At 39.2% G+C, this 15,902-nt stretch overlaps 1 protein-coding gene across 1 annotated transcript in view; it reads left to right on the forward strand.

The window, feature by feature from the left end:
- THSD4 (thrombospondin type 1 domain containing 4) overlaps positions 1–15,902 on the forward strand; it is a 450,024-nt gene that overhangs the window by 88,145 nt on the left and 345,977 nt on the right. Inside the window, exon 4 of the mRNA XM_072148083.1 lies at positions 7,588–8,018. Within this exon, the coding sequence (XP_072004184.1) occupies positions 7,588–8,018 (431 nt within the window). The remainder of the gene's footprint in view (positions 1–7,587; positions 8,019–15,902) is intronic.

Genomic DNA, 15,902 nt, shown 5'->3' on the forward strand with positions numbered 1-15,902 from the left:
AACCCAAACTGAGAGGAACAGTAATCTAATGTGTTTTGAGACTGTGCTTCTAAGCTCTAACCGTGTTCTTTATTAAGCAGCATTAAATACTTGCCTATTACAGTATCAACCGTAAACACCTACATGTTACAGTATCAACACTACACACTTACCTGCTAATGTATCAACCGTAAATACTGCATCAATTCTTGACTTATTTTGATTTATATTATCAACACTACCAAACAGATTTAACAAAAGTTACTGAAAGCATCACTGTTCTAGTGTCTCACAGCACCCAATCAGAGTTCAGCTTTCATTTTCCCCAAAGTAGCAAATAAAACTAAGCTATGATTGGTTGCCATTAGAAACTAGAACAATTTTACTTTCAGACATTATCAACACTATACATTTAGCTGTTACAGTATCAGCACCAAATACTTACCTGTGAGATTATCAGCACTATATGACTACCCGTTACAGTATTGACACTATACTATTTCCTGTTACAGCATAGGGTATGTGTATCTTTCCTGTATGTCTGAATTTAATATGATTCAATTATAACAAAAAACTAAATTTACAGACATTATGGATGGAGTGAATACACCACTTTGATATATTTTGGTTATTTATGCTATAAAAGATAAGGTCTAATTTTTATTTATTTTATTTTTTGCTTTATTTTGAACTTGGCCTAGTGAGAAATCCATTGCAGCCTTCGTGACCTTTGCTAATTTGTTTCCATCCAAGTCCAAATTACTAAGTCATGGTCAACAATATATACTCTAATTAGGGATTGTAGAGGAAAATGGAAGGAATTAATGTGTCTGGAAGGAAAGTTAGACCCATTATTGGCTTGATTTTCATCTCAATGACTGAATGGGCAACTGGGAACTACTGTTTGACATAGCATTCAGCCCTAACAGTAGAGCTTTGTTTCCAGGGCCGCCAATTCAAAATACAAATTTACCAAGATTGCAAAGAGCTAAAGTAAAGTTCACTGAGATTGCTGGTGCATGTGGCTATGGTGATATAAAATTACATTAGAAATCGGATGATGTCAGACACAAAATAAAACTTGCTTTGTGTATTTTCTTGTTTAAAACAACAAATGACGTTCACAGCCCCAGGGTGCCTATTTTGTAGGACAATTTTCAACAACTGTTTGGTAAATCTTTACAGTAGGATTTTATTTCTTCACGCTTCATGTACAGTTGCTTAGTTTCTGCTTTCACTGGTTTTTAGTATCTTGCATAATGAACAAAAAGGGACAATTTGCAAAGGGCTTTATGCTGGTGAAAAACATCACGCGATGATGGGATATTACATGCATGAAATAAAGTCGCAGTACAATAGAAGAAAGCAGTCATTCAACAACTATATTAAAACTAAAAGCCAGCGACTGTGGACAAATATGGGCCTCTGTGCAAATGAATCTTTTAAATACAGTCCCCGTGTATGGAATATTATGACCCCAATATCTATAATAGTATAGTTAACCTTCCAGAAAACTTTGCCGAAATTTGGAGTCCAATGTTTACACACGAGGAGTAAGGTTAACTTCACACCTGCATTGGGTCTTTGCGTTACACTTCCCATTTTAGAAGAGCATAACGGAAACTAAAAGCAGAAGATAAGTGGAAGGTCTAAGGTCACCTTCCGTTCCTCTTGGTTTCCAAAGTATATACATTATGATACATTATACATTGATACATTATGTATGATTCTATACACTGCACTATACTATACATCAGTGATGGAGAACCTTTTAGAGATCGAGTGCCCAAAATGAGAACCAAAACGCACTAGCTTTTTCCAAAGTGCCATCACGGCAATTTAGGCAGTAACAAACTTATTGCTACCATGTCTGGCAAACTCTGTACCTAGGAGATAGTCTGTGTGCCCATAGAGAGGTCTCTGAGTGCAATCTCTATCACCAGTGCCATAGGTTCGCCATCACTGCTATACATTAAGATTCTGTTATTAATAGTGGGGAAAAAAAGATGCTCATTTTCTTGTGTTGTTTAATGGTGGAAAGGGGAGAGAAACATGCTGAATTCAGCTGTGATACTAACCTTACTCTGTTTTAGGTCGTTGTGTAATTTTTTATTTTCTTTATTTTCTTGCACCTCCCACCTCTGAAATCTGTCTGTAGTCCTCTCTGATCTGCTGGGTGGAGACCTAGCTGTCTCACTCACTATTCCACCCTGCTTAGAGCGTCTATGTATTCTGTGTAACTGGTTAGCAAGATGGAAGTCAGAGATTTTAGAGTTAAAAGCATAGTAGGAAAGAAAAAGGAAGGATGTTCAGAGCCAAAGTAAGTGGAGATATAGGTATCTTTCTCAGATATATTGCAAAGTTTCTTGTATTCACTTGCACAGTAATTTGATACAGTGATAATAGTTGGTGCCCGTATAAATATAAAAGATTACCTTATAGTATTGAATGTTTTTATCTGATTCTCTGTATTGTATTATAGCAAAATTTATAATGTGTTAAAATAGTTTTGTGAGAATTTGAATTTCTTCACCAAAACCAAGCAGCTGCAAGTGGAGGTTGGACATGTCTAAATGACTTTTGCTGGTCTGCTTTATAACTGGCATCACACTCACTGGACTAGGGAGTGATTGGGATCATCACTATATATCCAAACATTTCCAGCGGTGTTTGGTTATTGAAATATAATATGTTGCAATGGACTTTTTTGCCTTGTTCCAGAGTACTTTAGTAAATACAGGAAGCTTTTACAATAAAAACTGCCTGCAGAGCAAAATGACTAACATGACTTTATGACTTTTCTTGAATAAATCTCGGAATTTTAAGGCACGCCATAAAAAAACACCTATGTCATTATGACAAACACCAATTATTTCTATCAAAGATATTATCACAATACTAAAGGATTCTATTTATGTGGCACTAAAATGAAATTCTGGAAATGGTGAACTGGATTTTGGCACATGTTGAATAAACCGATGATGCAAATAGCAATATTCAACAACTTCATTATAGGCTTAAAAAGGTGAAGCAGGCATGTCTTGCACTTGCTGAATACAGAGCACACAATTACGAGTTGTGGAATGTCTATTTAGTGTTTTCTACACTATTTCAACAGAAGGATTGGATTTTGCAGTATGAAACTAACACATCAGTCTGTCAAGGGAAAGCTTGTAAATGTTTTTGACAGTTTCCAAATTTGGTCTTAATGAATCCAGTATATAATTTTCTCCTAAATTGTAAAGAGTTGTATACCTTCTTAGGAAGTAACTAAATACACAATATTCTTAGCATAATAGAATAGAATAAAACTTTATTAATCATGTTGGGAAATAGTTTGGTGCATCAGGCAAGGTATGAATATGTTTACATAATAGTTTACATAATAAACAACACAAATAACATTAGAATTACTACTTACAATTTTGGGGGGTGTGGGAGGGTCTGAGGGTGTGACTTAGTACTTAGCTTTTTTCACTGCATGGTTAAATAGATCTATTGCCTTTGGGATGAAGGAGTTGTGGAACCTCATGTTACGTCAACACGCCTGACGGTAGTGTTGACTTTTGTCGCTCCTTTGCTGCAATGGTGTGGCGTGTAGCAGTGGGTGCCTTTTATCACAATGGGACCTAAGGTATCTGGTTTGCCAGACTTCCTCCAGAGGATGCAGCGTCTCCCCAATAGTGCTCTGGGCTCTTCGGATAACCTTGTTGAGCCTTCTTTTCTCTACTGTTTAAGCCTCCTCCCAACAGTCAACTGCGTAGAACAAAATGCTCGTCATCATTGTTTCATAAAATATTTTTAATATTAGTGTGGAGAATTGGAATGACCTCAACTTACACAACAAGTGCAATCTGGTCATCGCCTTGCCACATACCCAGTCGATATTGGTCTTCCATTAAAGCCTGTCATGAATGTACACCACCAGTTACTTGTAGGTGTTGATCGATGTAGATTAGGGTAGATTTATAGATTGACAATGCTCTATTTTGGCGTTTGTATAATTAAAAATAAGATTTTTTGGGGACAACAAAATGCAGAGCTTAATAGCTGAAACAGGCAGTTTATGGGAAAATAAGTGCCCGGTCTGGGAGTTTATTTTTCCCGATGCAACATTCATCACCAGTCCATGTGGTCTGTAGCCCTTAGTGCCAGATTTATGTACAACTCACACAGGGTAATGGTATTTAAGATTATGTAGCGTCCCCCCAAATCTTATATCAGGGACTGAGCTCCAATCGGAGCTATTCATGTTACAAGCTGAGTGGATGTATGCAGCCATGTATTGACATGTATACAGCATGTATACGGTACCTGCATTGGCTGCAGTGGTTACATGTTTGCCGCTGTCTGGGTTGAAATACATTACTAGATTCTTCCAAAAAACAGTGCCTGACCGTGGTCTGTGCCAATATTGCAACTCGGCTGTATATAAATGAGCTAAGTTTCAATACTACACGTTACCCATGGTCAGGTGTGCATCTGTTTTTGGAAGAAAGTAGCCATGTTTTTTAATCTCAGAACAACCCCTTTAATAGAGACAGGGAGCTATCTGAGAGGTGCAACACTGGATTACAGAGGGGAAAAAGAGGAAAATACCATTTGGAAGGCAATTAAAAAATAATATAACTCGGTCATCTCTGTTTAATACTTTGATCATTTTGACACACTTATCAAAATGATGCACGTGGCTGTTGCACATTTACAATATACATATACAGTCAGAAAGTTTTTTTCTTTAGAAAATGTAAGTTGAATCTTTATTAACTAATATTTAAATTACAATACAGTTCATAAATATTTGTATATCACAATGAGCCTGGATGGTCCTAACTAAAACAAGTTAGGACCTAGGCAAATCCTGCAGCAGGGATGTTCATTAATTGTTCATACCAATGTAATGTATAAAATCACTCTGAAACAATTCTATTTCCTCAAGTGCAGATACAAAGCATTACTAGGGAAATCATACATCTGTGTTTAAGTGTGGTGGGTTATACCAGCAGTAGCAAGCCTTGGGTTCTGCTCGCCATGTAAAAAGTAAAAGCATGCAAAAATGAACGCATTGTCCCCCAAAACCAATCATATTTCCTTTTAAAACTAAAACCTACACTGGAAAAATGTAAGCAGTGATCTGATTGGCTGCCAAGGGCCACTCTTTCTATGGTTATGCCTGTTTTCATAATATTTTTAAAGCATTGATTAACTGTATTGTTTAGCCATGTCTAAGTCAGAAGCAATACCATTACTGGAAGTAGTAATTTTTAGAAAAAGCACAAACTTATGAATTGGTTGTGAATCTGTCGGCCGTTTTTTAATCTTGTGTCTACTGGCTTCTTAACAATTTCATCACAGGGTCCTCTTGGAAGATTTCATATTGCTCAGCCAACACATATTGGCTGACTTCAGAAGTGTGGGAATTGGGATATATTCAACACTAAGAAGATGAATAAAAAAAAAGAATTAAAAGTGAAGTGGCATGACGCCCAAACAGATCCACCCCAGTGAAATATGTTTCATTTTCATCGCAATCCAACAATTCCATCACATGGCTTCAAACTCACGTTCCACTTTGGAACGTCTCATGGTTTATTGTGAGCTCAGAACAGAGTAACTGCTGGGCATTCAGATCAGCTCCATTAGTTACTGGATATTTACACAAGTATTATTCGGTCATGTCTGTTTCAGACCTAAAAAAAGCTACAATCTGAGAAAACTGGCAGGATTTCACATTCATCTGTAGATTTTTGGTGTCCTTGAAGCCAGCAGTCTAACATACTGTTTCTATTACCGCTCTTGTTTTGGATTTCGGTCTCACACATTCTTCATGGAAAGCTAAAGGAAGGAATCTGATTTATTTGTATAATATTCTATAAATCAGTTTTTAATTGAAACAGAAGGGAAATTACACATTAGAGCTTTGCTATAATGTACTATAAAGTGGTCAGAACCTCTTATCATTAATTCTTCCAAATAAAATCATGTTTGATAAATTGAAGTTTTTTTAGTTTACTTATTTTTTAGAATGTTGAATAAAACTTCTTTCTAGCATGCATGTATTTTAAATCTGGCTCCTGGTTTGATCCGCTTTATTTCTCCTGTATTTCAAAAGAACTGACTGTATGATTTCTATTTTTTTTCCAGAAGTCAGGCTATAAAAGAAATGGGGATGGTGTCTTATTCAATCCTTTCTTTTGTTTAAAGGAAATCTGCCATCAAAATCATGCATGATAAACCTAAAACACTCACTCAAAGATCCAGACACTGTAACTGTGGTTATCATCTTATATTTGATATTCATGACCTCTTTCCTTCTAACATGAACTTTTACAATTATGCTAATGAGGCATAAGGGCTCTGGGGGTGTTACCAGAGGCTCTCCTTGCTGTGGCTTCACAGGCTTCGACAATTTCTCACTCCCCCCTCTGCTCCCTTGGCACTTCCCTCTCACAGCAGCAGACTAAGCTTCAGGAAGGAGGGAAGACCATGGTGTAACAGCCTGTGAATCTGCAGCATGTAGGGGCTCTGGTAATGCCCCTAGAACCCTTCTGGCTCATTAACTTTACCAGAGGCCCTCTGCAGCTTCACAGGCTGTTACATTATGCTGGAACATGTCTCATCTTCTCCTCTGCTCCCTTAGCACTTCCCCTCCCTTTTCAGGATCTAATCTCAGTGCAGCAGAGGAAGTTTCAGCATACAGTAGAAGGGATGAGGGCCCCCAGATTCCTTCAGGCTCATTAGCATAATTTAAAAAGTTGATTTTAGAAAGGAGGCCATGGTTAATAAATTTAAAAAGCCACATTCACCGTGCATGGATCTATGAGTAATGTGAGCGGCACGGTGGCTGAGTGGGTAGCACTTCTGCCTTGCAGCACTGGGGTCCTGGGTTCGAATCCCACCCAGGTGAACATCTGCAAAGAGTTTGTATGTTCTCTCCATGTTTGCGTGGGTTTCCTCCGGGTACTTTGGTTTCCTCCCAAACTCAAAAACATTCTAGTAGGTTGATTAGATTGTGAGCCCCATGGGGACAGGGACCAATTTGACATGCTTGTGCAGCGCTGCATAATCTGTGTGCGCTATATAAATAAAGGAATTAAGTTCCCCTGTTTTATGATGCATGATTTTGATGATATATTTCCCTTAAATATAAGGGTTATGTAGAAAGCTATAATACATTCAGTTTGAGCCCTTACTCTGATAACCATGGATAAGCTGGAATGTTTAACACTGTTATCTCATATATGCAAAACTTAATGCACATCTCATCTAGAACCTGTATAACCAATATGCAATATAGGCAGTAAAGTATCCTTAGCTGAGCCGATCACAGTGAACAGGTTCCCCTTTTTAATGCAATGGTGGCCAGACAAGTGCACTGCCAATCTCTTTAATTTCCATGAGATGCCAAACAACACTATTACACATAGGTGATTATTACTGCATTCAAACATAGGAGATTTAATCCATGATCGTGATCATTAGGAGCCGATAGAAGAAAATATTTTATGATGTACTTATACATAATGCTGTAGAACCCAGTATTTTATATCCTGCCTATTTTCTAGTCATCTAATCCTTATTTTTTTGTCTTCCCGTTATATATTTCAGGTTCCACAGAGGATAGAAGAACAAAGTGAACCAACAGAAAAAATAAGTGCTGGGTCTACTGGTCATTGGGGTAATTGGGGACCTTGGTCAGCTTGCTCTAGAAGTTGCGGTGGTGGTGTTATGGAACAAACCCGACCATGCCTTCCTGGGAATTACCAAGAAAGAAGCCAATCTGTGCCAAGTTTCCAATATTCTGCTGGAGAAAGAAGTACCAGTTACCAAAATAACCTAGGTTATGATACCTCATTGAATCCGTATACTGGACATGTTGTGTCAGCCATCCGGACATCAGTACCCTTACACAGAAGTGGTGACAACCCTAGAATAAATTTTCCAGCGTCCAGTGATTTGAGTCAAACTCACCTTGGAAGAGGAATAATTAGAAGTCGTCAGCCGCTTCCTCAAGGTCATATCTCAAGATTTGATAGAAGGTATTACATTTGTTATTTCTTATTTGTGAACAATTTGATGGTTGCCATCACTCATGAGTGGCTACATAAGAATAAAATTGGGCAGTGTGGTTGAGTAATTTAGAATTTTAAAGTGGAATTTTTTTTTTGTTTTAATAATAATAATAATAATTCTTTATTTATATAGCGCACACAGATTACGCAGCGCTGCACAAAGCATGACAAATTGGTCAAATTTACAAATTGGTCAAATTTACAAATGAAGGTTCCCTGCATATGAACATTGGCTCAAATTATCAAAAGTGATGCAAACTGCCTTAGTGCAGATTGCCTCATGAATGCGCACTTTGCGCCAGATAATCCAATAGTGTTGCATGCTCTTAGTAAATCTGATCTGTTCAAGATGTGCGCACAGCAGCACCTTTTTATTTTTTTGCACTTTGCTTCATGCAGTTGCAACAAAATTGTGGCGCAGTTCAGTAATAAATGTGTCGCAAACTCCTACACTACCACACCCCTTCAGGTTCACAGTTTTCTAAAGTGTCGGACAATGTGCAACCTGGACAAAAAAGTGATGCAAACACTTTATTAATACACGTGCAAGCTCCAAAGACGTTCTTTCTAGTGCAAAGATAGACAAAAAATTGGCGCGGACACAATGATATATCTGGATCATTGTTTTTTTTATTTGATTGAACTTATAGCAGTGGATATGAGCAGACTGCCCGAGCTGTAGAATAAACAATGGTCCAGGAATCTGTAAGTGGCCTGATAAAGTCTGCGTTCGTATGCAGGTAGAGTAAGAGAATTAAGGGGGTACCATTTAGAACATTGTAAATCTCTTTATGTATAATCGGAAAATATGGTTTAATTAAAGTTTTAGCACTGTAGGTCCTCTGAGAAAATCTGCATTAGATCATTCCTCTCACATAGTCCACTTACATAGTCCACTTGTTTTCTGGGGGCTTATTTTCTTATAACTCTGTTAGACTTTATATATATTTAGACAGCTGGGTGTACCCTGTTTCAGTTGTATGCTTAGCCCATGATGACAATAGCCGTATGTACAGGAAAACACTCTATAACAAGGTGAATTGTAACAACTAGTTGTCAATTTATTCACAAAACCGTAAGAGGAATAACAAAAGTTACCCATTAGAATGTAAGTTACATTGATGTTCATCTCAGTTAGAATGCTTTAAATAATTGTCCAACAAGTGCTCTTCTTACTGATAAAAATTCACAAACCATTTACATCATCACATTTTTTTTACATTGAAATAACATTTATTAGTATGATGTCATCAAGGAGTTAGAAGACATTAAGTATTTTAACCAAGAAAAAAAATAATGATAATTGTGGAACAGTCCTTTTGAAGTATGAAATCCTTCCTCGTCTTTGATAAAGAGAAAGTATTTCCTACTTTGAACACAAATTAAATTATTAAAAGAATCATTTAGAATTATACAGTTCTGGTTCAACTACAATTAGACGGTTATCCCATTATGTCTAAAGAAAAGCTTTTTAAGCCACCACAGAAAATACTTTCTGTCTTGCCACACCCGATATGTTTTCAGCCCTGGACTGAAGTCAAAGGGATAATCCAATAACTTTTTGTTAATGAGCAAGTGAGAAGTAATATCTCTAAAGCTAGCAACTGGAAATTGTATCGACCATAAAGCCAGACTTGGCTGATTCTTAGACTTCATGCACACAGGGCAGTGACCCGGACATAGCACACGTTCATTTGGAGAGATTGAGTGGCGAGCGCTGCTCTTCCCTCCCCTCTCCATAGGGAGTCATGCAGCCGGGCATGCTCTATATTTTATAAGTCAACGGTATGGGGGGGGGGGGGCAAGGGAGGCAACACAGACAATTAAGTGTGCAAGGGGCCTTAGATTTGGTTTGATGCAAAGAAGTTGATCAACCATTTAGTTTTTTTGTGTTGCTTATAATCTTTGCCATACATGAAAATTATGACAAAGGAGGCCCCACCAGCAATGTCTGACTTTACACTTACACTATTCTATTTCATAAAACAGAAACGCACTACAAGATTGAGGCATTCATTGTTCTCAGAGCAGCCGTATGAACAGAGTCACAAGAATATTCTTTCCTGTACTCATAAGGGCTCATTTACTAAAGGTTGCACTGCGCTTTTTAGTCGGACAGTACACGCTCTTCATGGCTAAAATGGCTTGCTCTGGTATTTAACAAGTGTGTTTGCTGGGATTTTGGTGCACACAACCCTTTTTATGGTGCAGCTGTGCTGGCTCCCATGCCACACAAATTAGGGGGTGTGCCGTCGGACAGTCCGACTGATTCGGGCCGTGTGCAGTATTTAACTTTTAAATTGTGTCACAAGCCCTTTGTTTAACCGGTTAAGGACCGAGCCCTTTCCCGTTTCTTCATTTCCATTTTTCACTCCTCACCTTCAAAAATCTATAACTTTTTTATTTTCACACGTAAAAAGCTCTGTGATGGCTTGTTTTTTGCGTAACAAATTGCACTTCATAGTGATGGTATTGAATATTCCCTGCCATGTACTGGGAAGCGGGAAAAAAATTTCAAATGCAGTGAAAATGGTGAAAAAACGCATTTGTGTTGTATTCTTCTGGGCTTGGATATTACGGCTTTCACTTCATGCCACAAATGATGCATCTAATTTATTCTTTGGGTCAATACGATTACAGGGGTACCAAATTTGTATAGTTTTATAATGTTTTCATACATTTACAAAAAATAAAACCTCATGTACAAAATTTTTTTTTTTATTTTGCCGTCTTGTTACGCTAATAACTTTTTCATACTTCGTTGTATGGAGTTGTGGGTGGTGTCATCTTTTGCGACTTTTGATGATGTTTTCAATGATATTATTTTAAGGACTGTATGGCCTTTTGATCACTTTTTATAGAATTTTTAATTTTTTTTTAAATGGCAAAAAAGTGCCAGTTTTGACTTTGGATGGGGTTAAACGCAGTGAAAAAACGTTATTATATTTTGATAGATCAGGCATTTTCGGACGTGGCGATACCTAATGTGTTTCTGATTTTTACTGTTTATTTATATTTATATCAGTTCTAGGGAAAGGGGGCTGATTTGAATTTTTAGGTTTTTTAATTATAATTTTTTTTTTAACTTTTTTTTTATTTTTATTTTTAATATTTTTCAGACTCCCTAGGGTACTTTAACTACAGTATGGCAGTATAAGGGGATTTTCCTCCTCATACATTACAATGTGCTGACAGCACATTGTAATGAATGGGTTAACCCGAAGTAGCTTCGGGTCTTTGTGATGACATCACGGGGAGCGGTGATCCTCGGAAAGATGGCGGCGCCCATGCGCCAGCTTTGCCGGCGGCGATCAGCAAGACAACACCCGCGATTGGTGCCGGCACCGATCGCGGGTGTTACCGGTAAGCCTTTGCTGCAATATGCAGCAAAGAATTACCAGCTATGGAGAGGGCTCGGCCCGCGAGCCCTCTCCATGCATCGGAACGCGACCGCCGCCGTGAATACACGGCAGGCGGTCGCAAACCGGTTAAAATGCACCGCAAAAAGATGAAGATGAACTCTGTTGGACCTGAGCGGGGAAGCAACACATTTATGATTTCAGGCGCACAATCTTAGTGAATCGGCGCACAATCTTAGTGAATCTGCGCACGCAGCATTATAGATGGACAATGCACTTTCAGTGAACTCCGGTGACCCTGTAAGTAAAGGTGCCCGATTGCGTTACTTGTGCATGGCACACATGTGAATGGCGAGTTAATGCAACCAACATTACTTACTACAGCTAGAGGAGATTTTAAGCCATTGCCTATTTCCAAGCATCTGATGGGGGGAGGGGTGGACTTACCCCAATATTAATTAAATCAAAGCCGTCATAAACATAGATTTGGTAGAAAATGATTCTGTGCTGTGTGTAGTGGCAGAAACGAAGAGCTGACACAGTGGACACAAAGCCAACCGTTTCTGGTTCTTTGCATAGTGATGGCCTGATTGATGCGGGTAGACCATCAATAGTTATCACTAGACAACTGCTTTATTATTTACATTTCCCTTAAGTAAGTTGGTAGATGAATTTCTTTTTTCTTTCTTTGCTTTTTGTCTTTAACAGCCCAGTCTGCTTTTGTTGATCAGCCACTAAGAACATACTTTATGAGCTGGGCCAGGTGTTGTAGACCCCTATATTATTGCAATTGACCATGTTTCCATCCCATGCCCAAAACCAACATTCATGCGCGGTGGACGATAGGGTAGGTCACCTATATATTTAGCCCAGAAAAAATCTTTCAATAACCCTTTTCAATAACCTGAAATCTGTGTCACAAAAATTACAAACATGTCTCCTTTTAAAACCATACAAATTTTGAATAGAGGCATAATGCATAAAAAGATTTTTGGTGTGCTCCAATGCTACAGTATTACAGTTTTCATTCAACAACAAGGCAGCAGAGGGCTCACAGAATGCTATCACTGCAGAACACTTGCCATATACTCCCAATCACAAGTCATTGCAATGTAGATGTTGAGGCTTTAATCTCTGTTACTTCTAAAAGTTACAAGATCTTTTCTTATTATATATTCCGGTTACTTCCGCAGACTTAAATATTCAGGATAAAAATGCTTTTACACTAATACAAGTTTGTCCTAATTATGTGCCGAGAAATATTCTTCAGAATGATTTGGCTGCACTTTTCGGATAGGTTACATCAACAGCTGTAACATAGACAACACACAGTAATTATTTCACACTGGGAGCAGCTGTGTAGAATCTACAAGGTTCCTCATCACAGGTGCTTTAAATAGAAGTCCGTTTTGACCTAAATAAGAGATTATTCACGTTACTGTTTGCCTGACCACACAGAAAAAATTATACATATGAATAAATCCATCAGCTGTCATCCAGTTGTTAGAATAATAAGTCTAAGGTATGAAGTCACAATTTGTTCTCCACAATATTGTAAGGTTTAAATAAGGGTTTTCCTAGAGTTAGTGGAAAGATTATCAGTGTCAAAACATTTAGGGTTCGACCATTGGGCCCCTACAGATGAAAAATATAGAGCCTTCAAGTCCCCTGTGTAAATGGAGTGGCATTGAAGTATGCATGCTACCCTTCTTTTCATATTTGTGGGACCAGGAACTGTGGCACCCTTTCAGGTGACCATTATTTGATTAGTATTTAACTTATGTTGTCCAATTACAAACATGCTGTGCTACATCATTTGAATGTCATTAGTGTTCTGGCAAAGGACCTTCAGTGATGTCACAAGCATGTGACTCATCAAATGCTTCAGCCAATTACAAAAATGCTGACCTGTTCTGGCTTCATTGCTCTGAGCTGATGTCACAACCTGGAAGTGCCCACCAACTTTAGGAATAGAGGAATCTGAATATTTTGTTAAATATATACGAGATAAATCACAGGCTAGGAAGACACCAGCAGCATGATAAAGGTGTTGTTGTTAAAGGCTCTCTCCAGCTGTGCTAAAACTTTTTTTTGCCAGTTTCATTTATGCTTTAAGGGTTTATTTACAATTGCCTCATAATGAATGAATTTATATACAGCGCTCCTCAAGAATTTATATTCACACCTCCCTCTTCTATACAGAACCCACTCATTAATTGTTAAACACCATAACAACCCCCCTTCCTCCTATTATATGGAAGCCCCTTATATATGGCCAATAAACTATAATGCCAGTGGTTTAACATTGCACTGACAGCTGTCTACTTGGATGGTCACATCTTGCCATGGCTCCTGTGAAGGCAACTGAAGCCAACTGAATCATTGTGAGGGCACATGCCTTTTTTTGGTACAGACCTGCCAATAGCTTTTGCCAGGTCTACACTGTTGGGTGGGTTAATACCTATGTGGCACATGGGCCCCATAAAAGTTATATGGTCTATCTCCATAGATATATCCTGAACCGATGGAACAAAAACGCTTGTCATGGATACAGCCCTTCTTGAAATATTCCCAAAAACAAATGTGGCACCTCTGACTTCTGTATGAGACCTTGATGAATAAATATAATAACGGGTTTTCACTGTGATTAACCCCGTAATGGAAAAAGTCGAAAATGGCACTTTTTTGCCATTTTGAAAAATATAAATTCAATAAAAAGTGATCAAAAGGTTGTACAGTATTTAAAATGATAGCAATGAAAACCTCATCAAAAGTTGCAAAAAAATGACACTATCCACAGCTCCGTACACCAAAGTTGAAAAAAATTATTAGCGCCAGAAGATGGCAATTTTTTTAAAATTTTTGTACAGGAGGTTTTAATTTTTGTAAATGTATGAAAACATTATAAAACCTGTACAAATTCGGTATCCCTACCGCCATACAGTGAGGAACACTACCGCCATACAGTGAGGAACACTACCGCCATACAATGAGGAACACTACTGCCATACAATGAGGAACACTACCTCCATACAGTGAGGAACACAACCGCCACACAATGAGGAATAGAGCCATACAGTGAGGGACACTAGCCCCATACAGTGAGGGACACTAGCCGCATACAGTGAGGAACACTACTGCCATACAATGAGGAGCACTACCCCCATACAGTGAGGGATACTACCCCCATACACTGAGGGACACTACCCCCATGCAGTGAGGAACACGACCTCCATACAGTGAGGAACACTGCTCCCATAAAGTGAGGGACACTACCCCCATACAATGAGGAGCACTACCCCCATAAAGTGAGGGACACTACCGCCATACAGTGAGGAACACTACCCCCATACAGTGAGGAATACAGCCATACAGTGAGGAACACTACCCCCATACAGTGAGGGACACTACCCCCTTACAGTGAGGAACACTACCGCCATAAAGTGAGGAACACTTCCCCCATACAGTGAGGAACACTTCCCCCATACAGTGAGGAACACTATCCCTATACAATGAGGAGCACTATCCCCATACAGTGAGAGACACTACCCCCATACAGTGAGGGACACTACCCCCATGCAGTGAGAAACACTACCTCCACACAGTGAGGAACACTGCTCCCATACAGTGAGGGACACTACCCCCATACAGTGAGGGACACTACGGCCATACAGTGAGGAATACAGACATACAGTGAGGGACACTACCCCCATGCAGTGAGGAACACTACCTCCATACAGTGAGGAACACTGCTCCCATACAGTGAGGGACAATACCCCCATTCATTCAAGAACACTACCCCCATACAATGAGGAGCACTACCCCCATAAAGTGAGGGACACTACCGCCATACAGTGAGGAACACTACCGCCATACAGTGAGGAACACTACCTCCATACAGTGAGGAACACTACCCCCATACAGTGAGGAATACAGCCATACAGTGAGGTACACTACCCCCATACAGTGAGGAATACAGCCATACAGTGAGGGGCACTACCCCCATACAGTGAGGAACACTTCCCCCATACAGTGAGGGACACTTCCCCCATACAGTGAGAAACACTACCTCCATACAGTGAGAAACACTACCTCCATACAGTGAGGAACACTGCTCGCATACAGTGAGGGACACTACCCCCATACAGTCAAGAACACTACCCCCATACAATGAGGAGCACTACCCCCATACAGTGAGGGACACTACGGCCATACAGTGAGGAATACAGACATACAGTGAGGAACACTACCTCCATACAGTGAGGAACACTGCCGCCATACAGTGAGGAACACTACCGCCATACAGTGAGGAACACTACCCTCATACAGTGAGGGACACTACCGCCATACAGTGAGGAATACAGCCATACAGTGAGGGACACTACCTCCAAACATTGAGGGACACTACCTCCATACAGTGAGGGACACTACCTCCATACAGTGAGGAATACTAGCGCCATACAGTGAGGAACATTACCCCCATACAGTGAGG

The sequence above is a fragment of the Engystomops pustulosus genome, chromosome 4 (assembly GCF_040894005.1).
Source record: "Engystomops pustulosus chromosome 4, aEngPut4.maternal, whole genome shotgun sequence".
Classification (NCBI taxonomy): domain Eukaryota; kingdom Metazoa; phylum Chordata; class Amphibia; order Anura; family Leptodactylidae; genus Engystomops; species Engystomops pustulosus.